Source organism: Desmodus rotundus, chromosome 10 (assembly GCF_022682495.2).
Source record: "Desmodus rotundus isolate HL8 chromosome 10, HLdesRot8A.1, whole genome shotgun sequence".
NCBI classification, from domain to species: Eukaryota; Metazoa; Chordata; class Mammalia; order Chiroptera; family Phyllostomidae; genus Desmodus; species Desmodus rotundus.
Genome location: NC_071396.1, coordinates 52230657 through 52245121, shown reverse-complemented (window position 1 = coordinate 52245121; position 14465 = coordinate 52230657). Strand labels below are relative to the sequence as shown.

Here is a 14465-nt window from a genome sequence, read left to right as displayed (position 1 = left end):
TTTCAGAAGAAACCTTTTTATTTTTTTTTCAAAGAAAAAAGCCATATAAATATTAGAGTATAAAACTTGCGTGAAACACAGGAAAGGGGTGGGGAGCTACGTGACTATGCGAAGAGAAGCGCTTACAGGAGTCAGTATTGGGGAGGGGTCGCCGCAGCGCGTGGACACAGCACAAAACACAGCACGGGCCACCGCTGGCAGATGCTAGGACAGACGGCCACGCGGAGCCCGCTGCCCGCTGCCCACTCGCCAGCACGGAAAAGCACACCGCACTACACTATTGGCTATTCTACACCAGCTGAAGGAGGAAGGGAGGGAGGGTGGGGTCTCTACACTACTGTAAGGACTAGGGTGGGGTTCTCGCTCAGCCCCGGTGCGTGAACGGGACTCTGGGGGTAGAAGTGGGTCGGTAGAGTTAGGTTTATGCACAAGGAGGCACTAGGGACTTGAACCAGGCTCTGGCCACTAGGGGGCGCACTAGGGGCCTGGGCAGTGGCCTTAACAGAGAAGAAATGGCACCTGGCATGGTGAAGGACCGAGCCTTGGGGAATGCAGGGGCCCCGTGGAGAAGCCTGATCCTCCGGCTGAGACGTTCTGTCCACTCCATCCCTGCTCTAGCCCCTTTGCCTCCCCAACCCAGGGACCAAGAACGGCCTAGCTGGCCCTCCCTTCCAGGTCTGGGGGCAGGGGGCACACTGATCCTTCCACTATTGGCACCTCTGGAGTACCCAGCACCCGCAGAGGCCCCTCTGATCTCTCCAGGGGACCTGGTCCCAAACCCGCTGAGACTTTCCTTGGACTGTAATGCCAGTTTAGATCCACTGGTGCTGGCAGCTCAGCCCAAAGCCTGTGGCAGATGAGGGTCTAGCCTGGTGCTTGGTTTATGGCTGGAAAGATCTGGTCAGTACCCTGGGGACATACAGAGCCTCCTGAAAACTGTTAACTGCTGGGTCAAGATGTATCCACCCCTCGCCACACACACTGTCCTTTGTCCTACCACCCCGTACTGTCTTGGAACATGCAATGAAGTCTCTGGTTTGGGGAGGGGCAGCCACAGCATGCAGTGGGAACATCAAACAATGAAAAACGAAACGAAACAAAACAACTGGTCCCTAGAGCATCGGGAAGAGGCATGGTAGCAAAATGCCCTCCCTAAGTCCAGCAAGCATCAGTACCATGGAGTGGTGACCGCATCTCCCAAAACATGAGCTCGGTCTCAGGCTCGGGAAGGAGGTGAAGGACTGGCACCAAACCATGCTTTGGGGGTGGTTTGAGAATTGAAGGGTAGGCCAAGAGGTCATGATGCCCTTTCAACTCCTCAGAACTATGAACCTTTTTAGGTCACCAGGTACCTCAACACCCCAACTACCTTACTGAAGAAAGAGGAGCTGTCGAAGGAGGGGTGGCATGGGTGGGAGGGAGGCAGGCGGTGGTGGGGCCTGACTGAATTTGGAGGTGGAGGAGCTCAGCTGTAAGTAAAGCGGTGTGATCGATGATGTCCACACTAACCCGCTACCCCCACGGCACAGCAATTGATTGGATGGGGGTTCCCAGCAGAACTCCCTTTGCATATTCAATCCCCTGGGGGCAGAGAGGGGGGTGTTGATTGGGCACTTGTTTCTGTTTCCCAAGGGGAGCATGGCCCGGCCCCACCAGGATCCTGGGGTGAGCCCTGGAAACCCCAGTCCTGGGTGCAGGTTGGGGGAGGCTGGGCTGGCTGGGGGTGGGGCGGCCCTGTGGCTCAGGGCCGGCCTCCGCTTTACTTCTTCTCCTTCTTGCCTGACTTCTTCTTGTTGCCGTTGCCGCCTGCTGGGGCCTTGCCATCCCGCTTGCCCGCCGCATTGGTCAGCGTGGCGTTGCTGCCGGGGATGTAGACGTTCTGGCGGTAGTCGGGCACGTGCTGCAGGGTGAACTGGGGCCCGTAGCGGGCGCTCAGGCCCATGGTGCCAGCGCCCCCTCCCAGGGTGGAGCTCCCGTCAGCAGCTTCTGCAGAGACAGAGGAAGGTCAGGGGCTAATCTCTGGGTCCCCAATAGTCACTCTCTTGTAGGACAAGCAGTTACTGAATGCCGGCCAATCACGCAGCCCTGACCCTGCTGAGCACTGGGAAGACCAGCTCCATCACAAGGGGTAGAGGTAAGGGCTTCTGGACTAACAGCCTGGATTTGATTCCTAGCTCTTTTACCTATTCACCTAAGGTAAGGGCTTAAAAGATGCTAGCCGTTCCTTGTCTCCAGGCTGAGGCACTGGCTCTCAAATCCTCACCCTGGCCCTTCTCAAGGGAGCTGTTCGGGTTTCCACACTAGGCTGTGGGCTCCTGGGGCCCTTCGGCCATGGCTTTTGCATCCTCCTCTCCTTCTTCAGCCAGTGCCTGGCACAGAGTGGGTACTTAGTAGTTCTGTTACCAGCCAGGAGCAGGCAATCTTCCAGGCATTCACCTCAGAACCGCAACTGCCGCCCACTCTGCGCCAAGCCCTTTGCTAGATGGTGCTCGAGCAAGACGGCGTCTCACCTCAGCGCGACAACCCAGCGAGGTGTGCGCTGTGGCCGCGCTTCGCAGATCAGGGAGGCAAGGCTCCGAGAAGGTAAGACTAGCCCACAGCCAAACCAGCCAGCACAGGGCGGAGCAGGGGTGAGGCCTACATGTGTGTGTGTGTGAGTGTAGGGAGGGCACACAGCAGCAGCATGGCCCTCAAAACTCCTCTCTGGGTAAAGGAGAGGAGAGAAGCCAGCGAGAGCAGTCTTCCACGAGGCTGAGCAGATGATGATCTCAGGACATCATCTCAGGCTCACAGTGTCAGAGCCAGGTGACATCAAAGACAGTGACCTGCCCAAGAAGACAGGGGTCCAGGGAAGTACACAGTCTGGCCTTGGCTCAGCGTCACCTGGGAGCGTGTTAGCAAAGCAGACTCTCTGAGTGGGCATTTGAACAGGCTCTCTGGGTGGTCCATATGCACGTTATGGGGAGAGAAGCTCAGAAGTGGGCTTTTGTGAGGCGGAAATGAGCACTTTGCCCAGTGCCTGGTGCTGAGTGTTGGCTGCTGCGGTCGTGGTCATCCCCATCCAGTGTATCGTTGCTGAGTGTGTGTGTGGCAGGGGGAAGGAACTGGCTTTGGCTGAGCTCACAGGCGATGGAGCCCTCGGGCCAGGCTGGGCGTGGGAGGGTTAAAGCCCCAGGCCGACAGAGGAGCTTTCCTCTGGCCTCCCTCTGCCCCCACCCCAGACCCTGGGAGTGAGTAGAGAGGGTGACTAAAGCCTGGAGAAGCTGAGTAATCCTGGGACACAGACCAGGGATTGAGAAAGAGAGAGACAGGAAATATTTTCAAAGAATGGCATGAGGGGGGAGGGGCATGAGAGAAGGCAAGGATGGATGAGCCTCGCTGTTTCCGCCTTCTCACTCCAGCGCTCAGGTTTCTACAGGCTCTGTTTCAAACCCCCCAATCCCTGGATCAGGGGACCTTGGGGGGAGGGGAGGGGTGGGAGAGAGGGAGCAGCTGCCCACTTCCTTCTCTCCTTCTCCCTCCCCCAGCCCCATTCACCGCATGGACATTTCTCTGCTTCCCCTAATTGACTCCAGGAGGGAGCTGGGACCTTGACTGCTGGCCCCCTCCCCTCCCACATTCTCTCTTCCTGCCTGGGAATGGAGAGGCTGGGGGAGGGGGCCAGATCTGGCTTCAGGAGCCAGGATTCCAGAGTGATTTAGAGAAGAATAGCGAGAGTGAGAGAAACAGAGAGAACAGAGGCAGAAACAGAATGGAAGGAAGGGCTTGACAGGGTAGCTGGAAGCTAGGCCCACCCATGTCCCCCCTGTACCCAAGACCTCTGAGGAAACCCCCGCTGTGAGTGAGAATGGCAAAACCAGCCCTGACATTGGCCTAGGCCTTACAGGGTACAGTGTAGTTGAGCTGTGTGACCTTGACCCAGGCCCTGCACGACTGGGGGCTCAGTTTCCCTGTCCACAAATGTGAGGGGGACAAGTTGGATTGCAGGCTCTGGCCTTCCGTAGAACCAGTGCTCCAATGGCCCCTCTTCCTACCCCATACCAGGCAGGGGCCGGGAACTTCCCTTGGTCCAAGAGAAACAGACTTTGAGGAGCAGCAAGAAAGAACCTGGGTACCCTCTGCCTCAGAGGAGGTGGAAGCAGTGCTGGCCTCCTCTCTTGTGCCAGCCTCTCCCGGGAAAACAGCTCCAGGCCCAGTGACCTGTAACCTCCCACAGATCCTGCCCTCCCCACCCCGGGGCTAAGGGCAGCAACTCCAGAGCAGCCCAGCCCAGCGAGGTCTGGTCAAGCTAGACCTCAGCCAGATGACCTGCAAACCACAGGCTCCTTGAGAGCACACCTCCTCGCTGAAATGTTTATTTAAGAAGCCTCCCAAGTGTCCTACTCTCTCCCTCTTACTCACTCCCCTCAGCAGCCTTGCAGCCGCAGCCACAGGCCAGGCTGGGCTCCAGGAACCTCTGGGGCTCCAGGGCAAGGCAGGGGGGTGAAAGTGAGAGCGGGGCCTGGCTGACGCCTCCGCCCTCAGGCTCTGTCCACAGGGCCCTGGCTGACACTCAGGTCAGGCCCCGTGTGGGCCACAGGCTGGGAGTCCTGAGAGGGGGCAGCCTGAAATGACCCAGGGGACCTTCTAGGAGGGTTTTGGGCCAGAAATACTCCATTTCTGTTTTTAAAGTCTGGATTTAGGCTAGAAAGCCTGCTTCCTGGCCTTAGGGCTCAGCACCACAAGAGCTAAATATACCTGACTGTCTGTTTACTTCCCTCAAGACCCCGACTTGGCATCTCCCCAGGCCCAGCGCCTCCAGCCTCCCCCGTTCACACTCAGCATCCGGCCTCTCCGGCCACTTCTAACCCTTCTCAACCGCAGTCCTGGCCTTGCTCAGCCTCGCACACAGCTGGGGGAAGCTGGCCAGATTTGGCGGTAAAAACACAGGTCACTCAGTTAAATAAAAATTTCAGGTAAACAATGAGCAATTTTTCAGTGTTGTCTGTCCCGATTTGAATGTGTGGGGCCTACTTACGCTAGGATATTATTTGCTGTTTATCTGGAGTTAAAATTTAACTGATCATCTTGTGTTTTATCTGGTGACCCTCACCTGGGAGAATAAGGAAGGGCAGTGAGAGTTCAGCCTCCAAAACTATTTAGCTAAAGGGGAAACTGAGGCTGGATCTCAAGGCAGGCATGGTCATTGGAGCAGAAAGGACATGAACTTGGGAGTTGGGCCGGTTTAGAATGGCCAGTCTGCTGCCTTGGAGAAGTGACTACGCAGTTCTCATCTGTCAACGGAAGCAATCAGACGGGCCTCGCAGAGCCGCTGGGAAGGCCGGTTGACATGAGGCCCACAAAGGGGGTCCAACACGTGCCCGGGATGCTGCTCAGGTGTGGTTATGGTGACCGTGTCTGAGTTTGCCTCGTTCTCTACCCACCAGCCCACCACGCAGGAGGGCTGGGCTGTCAGTCCCTGTGGGGCCGGCGCCTTCGCCCCCCACCAGCCTCCGTGTAAGCCCGGGATTTGCTGCTCCAGGAGCTAGTCCTTATTAACAGGCATTATTCTAATTCTGGCTTCCTACTCCTATGGGTCAATAAAGACAATAACTAATCAGTTGTGGCCACTACATATTGTGTCCTTCGTGTCTGTCCACTCTGAGCCGAGGGCTGATGCTGGCCCTCACACCACAAGAGCTGTGACTACTGCGCCCATTTCTGAGTCAGCGCCTCTGAGGCCCGGAGGCGCTTGGGGACTTGCCTGAGGACTCACAGCTAAAGGCTGCCTCCGAGCCTGTGCGCTTCAGTACTGACGGTATGACTCTGCTTCCCCTGTTCCGGACCCTTGTGACTCTTCAGGGACAACAACCATCGTCCGCATCCCTATTGCATGTGAAGTTGTGTGTTAGCTGCGTGAGAAGACCAAACTCCTTCTCTGAAGCTGGGGTCAGCAACCAGAGGGAAGGTCTCAAACATCGGAGCCTGTTCGCCCTGCTGGGGGCACCCCCCCCCCACCAGTGGACTGAGGGCTGGTGTGACTTCCTGCTTTGTGGTGCCATCCCCTTTTAAGCCTCACGACAGCCCTTTGAAGTTGCTGCCCCCCGTTTTCTGGGCCCAGGAAGCTGAGGTTTGCAGAGATTAAGCAAATTGATCAAAGTCACAAAGAGCCTAAGTGGCAGAGCTGGGACTGGGCTGACCCTGTCTGTCCCCTTCCAGAGCCAGACCCTCCACCTCTACTCCGCACACGTCCTCAATGGACCTTTCCTTGTTTACTCCCCTCTGGGCCCCCCAGCCCCCCGCCCCATCGCTCAGCTGTCCCCCAGCCTGCCTTCACGTTCTACAGTTACGCGTCCTCTAAAAGCAGCAGAGAGATCCACAGAAACCACGCAGGTGGACAGCCGGTCTCGGGGCATGGCGGCTGTGGGATGCCCCAGAACCCCAGGCCTCCCACCCCACATCCCCCCCCCCCCCGCCCACCCCCGGCACCACTCACCGCTGGCAGAGGCCAGGATCATCGCTTGCAGCATCTCCGTGTCAAACTGGTTGTTGGGCCAGGTGCCGGTTTCATCGCCATTCTGGGAGCTGGAGACGGAGTGGGATGGTGAGCACAGCGTCCCAGGCCAGCCTAGCCCCTGCCGCCCCCCACAGCCGCCCCTCCCCCCTCCCCCCATCCTCTCCCAAAGCTCCCAAATCTCGCACCCTATTCCTACCTCACACCCAAGACCCGCCCCCTTTCAGCAAGGTCGGGGTAATTTGTACGACCCCTCAGAAGCCAGGCCCCCCCACACCCGTGCCTCGCGGTCTCAGACCCGCCGCGGACACCGCGGCCTTGGACAGACAGAGCGGGATAGGCTGTGACTTGTCCGTGACAGAGCGCGCTCACTGTCACAGTGAGGGGTCGGGCCTTCTCCCGGGCAGATGGGGGAGAGTGTGTCAGAGCCAGAGAAAGGTGTGACAGCCTAGAGGGGAGAGGCCCAGGGGACCCTGGAGCAGGGCGGCCTGAAGCCCTCAGGATAGAATGCAGGGCTGGTGAGAATCCGCCCCCCTACTTTACAAGAACACCCCCAAGCCCCTCCCAAACATCCGCCACCAAACTTTTTCAGATTTGCTTCCCTAATTCCTCAAGCTCCCCCTTACAGCAAAGCCCGGGAAGACACTGTTCTCTGGAGTGCCAGTTCCTGCCCTCTGCCTCGGTAACACCAACGCGGTTTGTCAGAGGGACCCCGAAGTCCCCAGACCTGGCCCCTGTGGCAAGACGGTCCGCCTGCTCCCTACTGCGGCAGCTGAGCCAGACCTCTGGACGCGCGAAGCGTTGAGAAGGGCACGGGGTGACTCGCTACTGTGCAAACTGCTAACCCGGAAAAGGGGCCGCAGGAATTCCAACCCAGCTCGGGTCCTTCCCAGGGCGGCTGCTTCCGCGCTCTTTCAGAGTTATCCGGGACCAAATCATTTCCGTTTTTGAGGAAAGAGGGAAGCGCCCTGACACGCACACAGTCTATGAGGCGACTCTTGGCACCATCTGGCACCCCGAAGTTCCCCAGTAAACCTGTGTTGCCTGAGCTGAATGAATGGGAAAAGGCGCGTGGTGGGGGTTAGGTCCCGATGAGGATTCGGGGGTCGAGGGGAGACCTTGAAAGCACGAGTGTGAGTCTGTGTATGAGTGTGTGAGTGTGTTTGTGTGTCAGTGTAGAGAGAGCTAACACAAATGTGCAAACATTAACAAATGAGGCATCTGGGTTAAAAAAAACTATTCGTATGTTCATCATGCTCTTCTTTCAACTTGTCCATAGGTTTGAAACATTTCAAAGTAAAAACCTGACGGGGAAGATCACGTTATCAAGGGGAAGGTGTGTGTGGTGTTGTGGGAGGCAGCTACGTGCCCTGAGGCTGGGAGAGGCTGGGCCAGGACTGCGGGCAAGCCGGGGTGGTCCCAAGGGGAGGTGTCTTCAGGGGCTGTGGCTGCAGAGCCACGCTGAAGATTTTGGCCTCCTGCTAAGTGCACTGGAAGCCATGAGGTGTGTGAGGGGTTGTCACGGCCGGATTTAAGTATTTACAGATCACTCTTGCTCCTGTGAGAGGACTGAGGGCTGGACACCTCTGTCACCTCTGGGAGGGCAGGAGCCTGAAGACCCAGAAGTCCTGCCTGGGCCTGCCTGAGGGCGCAGGGTACAGCCGGCGGGCTCAGGCCTCCGTGAAGGGCCTAATGCGGACAGACTCGGGGAGCAGATGGTGGGAGGCAGCCAGAAGAACTCCGGGGCTGTGAGGTAGACAACAGGGTCAGATACCAGGTTAGGAGGACGCCCTGTGGAGGTGGGTGGTGGTGTCGAGGGAGTAAAGGCAGGAGGAAGGGGGTGGGCTGGGCTGTAAGGAGGATTCTAGGGAAACAGTGGAAAGTTGGAGGCCAAGCACAAGGGCAGGCTGCCAGCTCTTTGAAGCCGGGCAGGAGATGAGTGGAGGACTGGAATGTGTGTCTGTGGCAGGGGCCGGGGGCGGGGGGTGGTCTCTTTTAATCTCAGAACCGTAGTGTTGTGATTAGCCCTATTTTCCAGCAGACACAATCAGGGCCCTGAGAGTTTGAGAAACTTTCCCAAAGTCACACAGCTGGTAACTGGAGGAGCTGCCACCTGAAGTGGGCCTAATGTGACCCTAAAGCTGACGATCTTATACACAACAACATAGTTTAGGGGACTCTTCCCCAGGATTTGGGAAACAATGAAAACATAAAAGCGGAGGAGAGAGACTACATCTAACCGACCGTTTTCCAAGTGCCTACTATGGGGCAGGGTCTGTGACAGGCCCTAGAACTTAGGAGATGACAGACACTGTCCTTGCCCTCGGGAGCTTGCGTCCTGGTGCTGGGCAAGCTGGGCTTGGATACAATCAGGCTCCAAAAAAGAAGGAATCTGGGGAAGTCACCCCTGACAGAAGCCTGAAGTAACCGATACAACGTAAGTGCACGGATACACTTTCAATGCGGCAAAAGCCTGTCGGCATTTAAAAATATACATGTAAGGGCTGGGCAAGAGTAAGTTTACAGTTGTTCGTAAACTTACAGAAAATAATACACCAACTGGTAAAGTCCTAATGCAGGAATAGACTCTGTTTCACACGGTCACACCTGTAAGCCTACTGTCGCCCCACCTACACGTGGGGCTGGAACGCAATAGTTAAATGACTTCAGGAAATTTTTGTGGACATGGGGGAATTTTTGATGTCTATTGCAAAGACAAAAAAAAAAGAAGCTACAACATCCTGAAGAGTATGACCTCAATTACTGTGAAGAAAAAAAAAAAAAAAAGTGAGAAATACACCAGTTTACTGAGGATGAAAGCTCTCGGCATTCTGTGAACAAACTCATCAACAATTTATTTAAGTGAATTAGATTTTTTTAAAAAGAGGAGGCCTATGCGTGTTGCTTGACCGCACAAAGGGTTTAGGAAGATACACGTGAAAGTATTAAAAGAGCTTAAGAGAGTTGAGATACTCAACCAAACACAAACTGGAGACCTCAGCTTGGACAGGCATGCAAACAGCTTAATGGAAAGAGAAAGATATATAATTGGGAAAATGTGATATTAGTTTATTAACATGATTTACTACTAATATATTGATTTTTAGTTTGTTAATATATTTAGTGCTTACATGTTAAAAAAGTTGTTAAAGATAGGGAAGACTGAGCTAAACTTACATAATGGATGAGAATGTTCAAAATAAGTCAAGAGAGGGTGGGAAGTAAAACAAGATTGGGAATTAGCTGAAGCTGAATGGTGGGCTCACGGAGGTTCATTTTACTATTCTCTCTACTTTTGCATAGATTTGAAGCTTTCCATATTAAAAACATTGTCACTGGTGGTTTCCCTGGGTTGTGAAATTATGAGTACTTTAAAAAAATTGTTCTCTGTCTCATGGTTCTATAATTAGCATGTATTATTTTACCACGGAGAAAAGCTGCTACTTGTTTGCTGAATGGCCGCCCACACCGTGGGGAGGGAGAGCGGGGCAGCGTCTCGCAGAAGAGGCTGGGCAGAGGGGAAGGCTGGTGTGAAACCATCCCAGGGAACCGAGTGGGGACCAGGGGAAGCTGGGCGGAGAGGCCTCCTCTGTGCAGAGGCCGGAACAGCTGCAGGCTGGGGCCTGACTAGGCCTGAGAAGGGAGAGCTGGCCTGTGGGATTCAGACCCTGAGACGACACCTGCTGGGATCAGGAGCCGAAAGGATGACCTGAGGGGTGACAGTGGTGGGGCACCTGGCAAACGAGAACTTTAGAACTTGAGTCTTTCCCCTCTTTTGTCTAGGCAACATGACTGAATGCTGGCTTGAACTTGAACCAGGTCTACTGAAGGACTAGCCCTGCTTTGAACCTGGTGTGCCAGTAGCCAAGAGGGTGGGGAGGGAATGGAGGGCTGAAAAGCAGTGGAGGGCTGGAATTGGAGGGTTAGATTCCAATTCACCATCAGAACGGCGGCAGCACAGAAAGAGCTCCCTGTCATTCTCTGTCCTGAGATGCCTCCCAGGGGCCTTGGCACATGCTCTTCCCTGCGCCTGGAATGCTCTCACTCTTTCCCCTGGTTGGTTAATTCCCAGTCATCCTTCAGATCCCAGCACAGCCTCACTTCCTCCTGGATGTCCTCCTGCTCCCTGATCATGTCAAATGCCTGTTCTCGGCTCTTGCTACCAGCTACCAGGTACTATTCTTCATAGCACTTATGGCAGCTGCAATCGTACTTTTTATTACTATTTTTTGGGTGATTAACTGGTTAATATTTGTCTCCCTCAATGCTGTCAACTCCCGAGGTCAGAGAGTTTGTCTTTACACCCTATACCTAGAACACTACCTGGCCTATCGTAGGCCTTACTCTTCATTGAGGAAGGGAAGTTGCAGTTGCTGGACCGGGCTCCTCCCTGGGCACTTCGGAGCTGAATCAGAAACGTTTGTCCCATCACACTCAAGTTAAGGATGGGAGAGCTCCCGAGCCTTCTCCACCTCCCCAAGAGCTCCTGCGTGTACTCAGGCCACCTCGTCTCTCCTTGGGTGGAAAGGAATGGGAGGCAGGGGTAAGGTGCTCAACCCAGGGGGCACAGCAGAAGCAGTCGGTGAGGCTCCCAGGTCCAGCGATGAATCCTGCTTCAGGGCTAGTAAATGGCCTGGGGTGGGGGTGGGGAAAGGGACACTCATCACCTCAGCTCAACTGTCACTTCCTCCTGGAGGCCTTCTCTGTTCCCTTCCACCACCACACTCTCACTACCCTCTTCTCAGAACTTGCTGTGATGTTCGTGTGTGATTTGTTGTCAATTTCCAGCCTCCCTACTGGCACGAAAGTCTGTGAATTCAAGGATCATGTCTTCTTGTTCATTCCTATAGGCCAGTGTTCAGCGTGGGGGCTGGCTCATAGCAGATGCTCCACACATACTTCTGAATGAGTATACGAATGAACACATGAATGATCTAATGGAGAACTTATGGGAAGGCTGGCGAGGCCGGTGGGGAGAAAGGAGACAGCTGGGTGCAGGGCAGGGCAAGGGCAGTCCAGCTCCTCTGGTTTCTTGCCTTCTAGGAAGTGCCTTGAGATCCTGAAATCAGGGACAGACTGCACCTGCCCAGGAGCTGGAGTCTCCACCCTCCACCAGGGAGTCCTGGGTGGGCTCAGCATCTGTAGCACCCGGGAGGGGGCAGGGAAGGCAGTCCAACTCCGCCCCCCTCTCTCTCCAGGGATCCCTGGACTCCTACAGGCTCCTGACTTCTAACAGGGAGGCCTGGCCCAGGGCCCATCCCACTTCCCTCAGACCAACTGAAGGTCTTTCTGCTGAAGTTTCCCTCCTCCTCCACCCACAGGGGGTTCCTGTCTCAGCAGGAATTCATACCAGACTGAAATGAGCAGCTGGGGTAGCCTGGGTGGGAGGGTGTGCGTTGGAAAGCATTGATCAAAGGCTCTGTGTGTGAGGGGCGCAGGGAGAGGGGGGTGGGGATACACGTGTGTGCTCTCTCATTTCTTTGTACTTGTGGGGCAAGTACAAAGAAACGAGAGACAGACAGGGTCACTGAATAACAAACAGGATAAAAGAGAGACAGAGAGATGAAGAAAGAGAAATAGAGAAAGGGACTCTGAGAGGCAGAAAGAGACAGGCAACAGACTTAGAGAGATTGAGAGAGAGAGCAAGAGAGAGAGAGACTGGAGACAGAGGAACACAAGGACACTAGCAAAGGATGAAAGAAGAGACAGAAAGGAGATAGAGGATGGAGACAGGGAGGTGGAGGCAGAGAAAAGGGAAACAGACTGAGACTAGGAAGTCACATTTATTCATTGATTCCACATTTATTGAGGACCCAGCTGTGGCAGGCTCAGTGTGAGGCACAGACCAACGCAAGTAGACACACACGGGAGGGCCAGAGAGGCAGCACTAAGGACAGAAACCGAGACAGAGACCAAGGGAAAGGTCAGAGGATGCAAACTGACGGAGAGAGGGAAGGGTGCAGAAATAAGAGAGTGGCAGAGACAAAAGGCCTACAGGCTGAGAGGGCCAGGCCAGAGGAGGCCGAGGGGGCCTGAAGGGGGGACAGGACCAGGGACACCGCCCTAGGAACTCTCCCCCATCAGCCCCAACTCCAGCTGTGCTGTCTCCACTTCCCCCACAACTGCCTGACCCCCCTCCTCTAGCTAGGCTCTTCCTGGCAGGCTCCTCCTCTCCTGCTCCTGCCCCAGGTTTCTCTGCCTGAACCCCAGGTCAGGATGGAGCCCAGCTCAGCCCAGAGAGGGGGGATGTAGGCAATAGATGGGTGTAATATGCTTCCTCTCCACCCAGAGACCACCTTAAAACCATCTTTTGGTCCCAAAGCCCCCAGGAGATTGGCCAAGGTTCCCATGGTGGGAGAAGGGAGGGGATGAGTGTGTGAACTGAGCTTCCAAATTAGCCTCTTCCTTCTGGCGTCTGTGTGACAGCCCCCAATACACCAAAACCTCCTTGAAATCTGGAACTGAGGGAAGAAGCCATTTGTAGCAAATGTTAAGTGCTCCCCCCTCTCCTCCCACGTCATCGCTGAGAAAATGCCGCAGAGAAGAGGGTGGGCTGGAGAGGCAGTCACCTACCCGCTGGTGCCGGGTCTCTGGGCCTGAGAGAAACGCCAGTCCGTGTTGGGTGGGGCTTGCTGTGGAGAAAACAGAGGGAAAGGGGCTGAGTACCCTGGACAAGTCAGAATGTCACCGGCCCCTGGGGATGGACCCAGAGGGCAGGAGGGGAGTGCGCACAGGGAAGAAACGGGTGTGCGATGGGAGCGGGGTAAACTCATCTTCAAAGACAAAATATACCTCAGGTCTCAGAGGTCTGAGGTATATACAGGAGCCAACGAGATAAAATAGCGTGTATCTGACCACAGTGAGCAAGCCCAGATGCCTTTGCTAAAGAAACGTCCTCTTCCTCTTGCCCCTGACTCAGAACTTCTGAACTGAGATTCGAGGGCTAAAAGCGTCTTCTGCAGAAGCTGCGGGGAGGGGTGCAGAAAAGGCCCCCAAAAGTGGCAGATGAGGCTTTCAGATGAGAATTCCACCAGCCCTGGAAAGAATGTACTCAGCTTCTCAGCTGGGAACAAAGCCTCCTCTGCAGCAAGATGGCTGCTGCTCCCGTAACCCTTTCTGCGCCAGGCTGTGCTGCAATGCATTCGGGGGACACCTCCTCCAGGCCCCTGGCAACCGAGGATCCCTTCCCACAGCTAAACACATTATTAATTTAGGAGTCATGCCAGACTGGGCCTTTGCAGGGCATCCAAGTCCCGGGACACCTCTCACCCCTAGGACTCCATGCCGGACAAAGAGCGTGTGGAAGGAGGAGAGAACAAGGCTGCTCTGTCTGGGACAGAGAACTGCTGGATGGAGCCCAGCAGAGATCAGCTCCCACAGCCTCCAGGCAGAGCCAACCTAGTCTCCAGGGCTCCCGAGGGGCTGATCTGTAGCCACCCCCCCGTCTGGATGAAGGTGTGGGACTCTGGCCAGCCACTGCCCTCCTGAGTCCTCCGAGCCTGAGCCTTTCGGCGGGCGTGTCATCCCGCCTCACACCTGCATGCAGCGCTCCTCCAGCCAGCTCCTCGCCAGTTCTGGGGTGTGCTACTCATTATCCTCACACTCGCTCCCAGGAGCAGAGAAGGAGGTGTGAGCACCTCTGATTCCACTGGAGAGAAGGAAGACCTATGGCTGCCAAACGACTCACTCTGAGGCTCACAGGTGGCAGTGCTGCGAGCAGAACCGGAAACCAACGTAGCATCGCCAGTGCAACAGTTGTCACCAGCTCCGAGCCGGCCGCCGGGCGGAAGGGCCCCGGGACGTCCTCGCTCGGCCACTGTATCAGTAGCTATGGCAGAATCTACACAGAGATGCAGGTACCCCGAGAGGTGTGAGGGTAGGAGCTGGGCCACACTCACAGCCTGCAAAAGGACGCCGGGTCCAGGCGTGTTCAGTGAGGGCCGCTCGGGGATGAGGAGCCCCTGAAGACTTT

General features: G+C 55.6%; 1 protein-coding gene across 20 annotated transcripts in view; it reads right to left on the bottom strand.

Moving 5' to 3' along the window:
• LOC112318016 (protocadherin gamma-C4) overlaps positions 1–14465 on the bottom strand; it is a 131789-nt gene continuing 117324 nt past the window's right edge. For all 20 annotated transcript variants that reach the window (XM_053912357.1, XM_053912360.1, XM_053912363.2 and 17 more), the window contains exons 2-4: positions 13067–13125; positions 6476–6564; positions 1–1986 (exon numbers count right to left, since the gene is read on the bottom strand). In XM_053912357.1, the coding sequence (XP_053768332.1) occupies positions 1760–1986; positions 6476–6564; positions 13067–13125 (375 nt within the window). In that variant the 3' untranslated portion in view covers positions 1–1759. The remainder of the gene's footprint in view (positions 1987–6475; positions 6565–13066; positions 13126–14465) is intronic.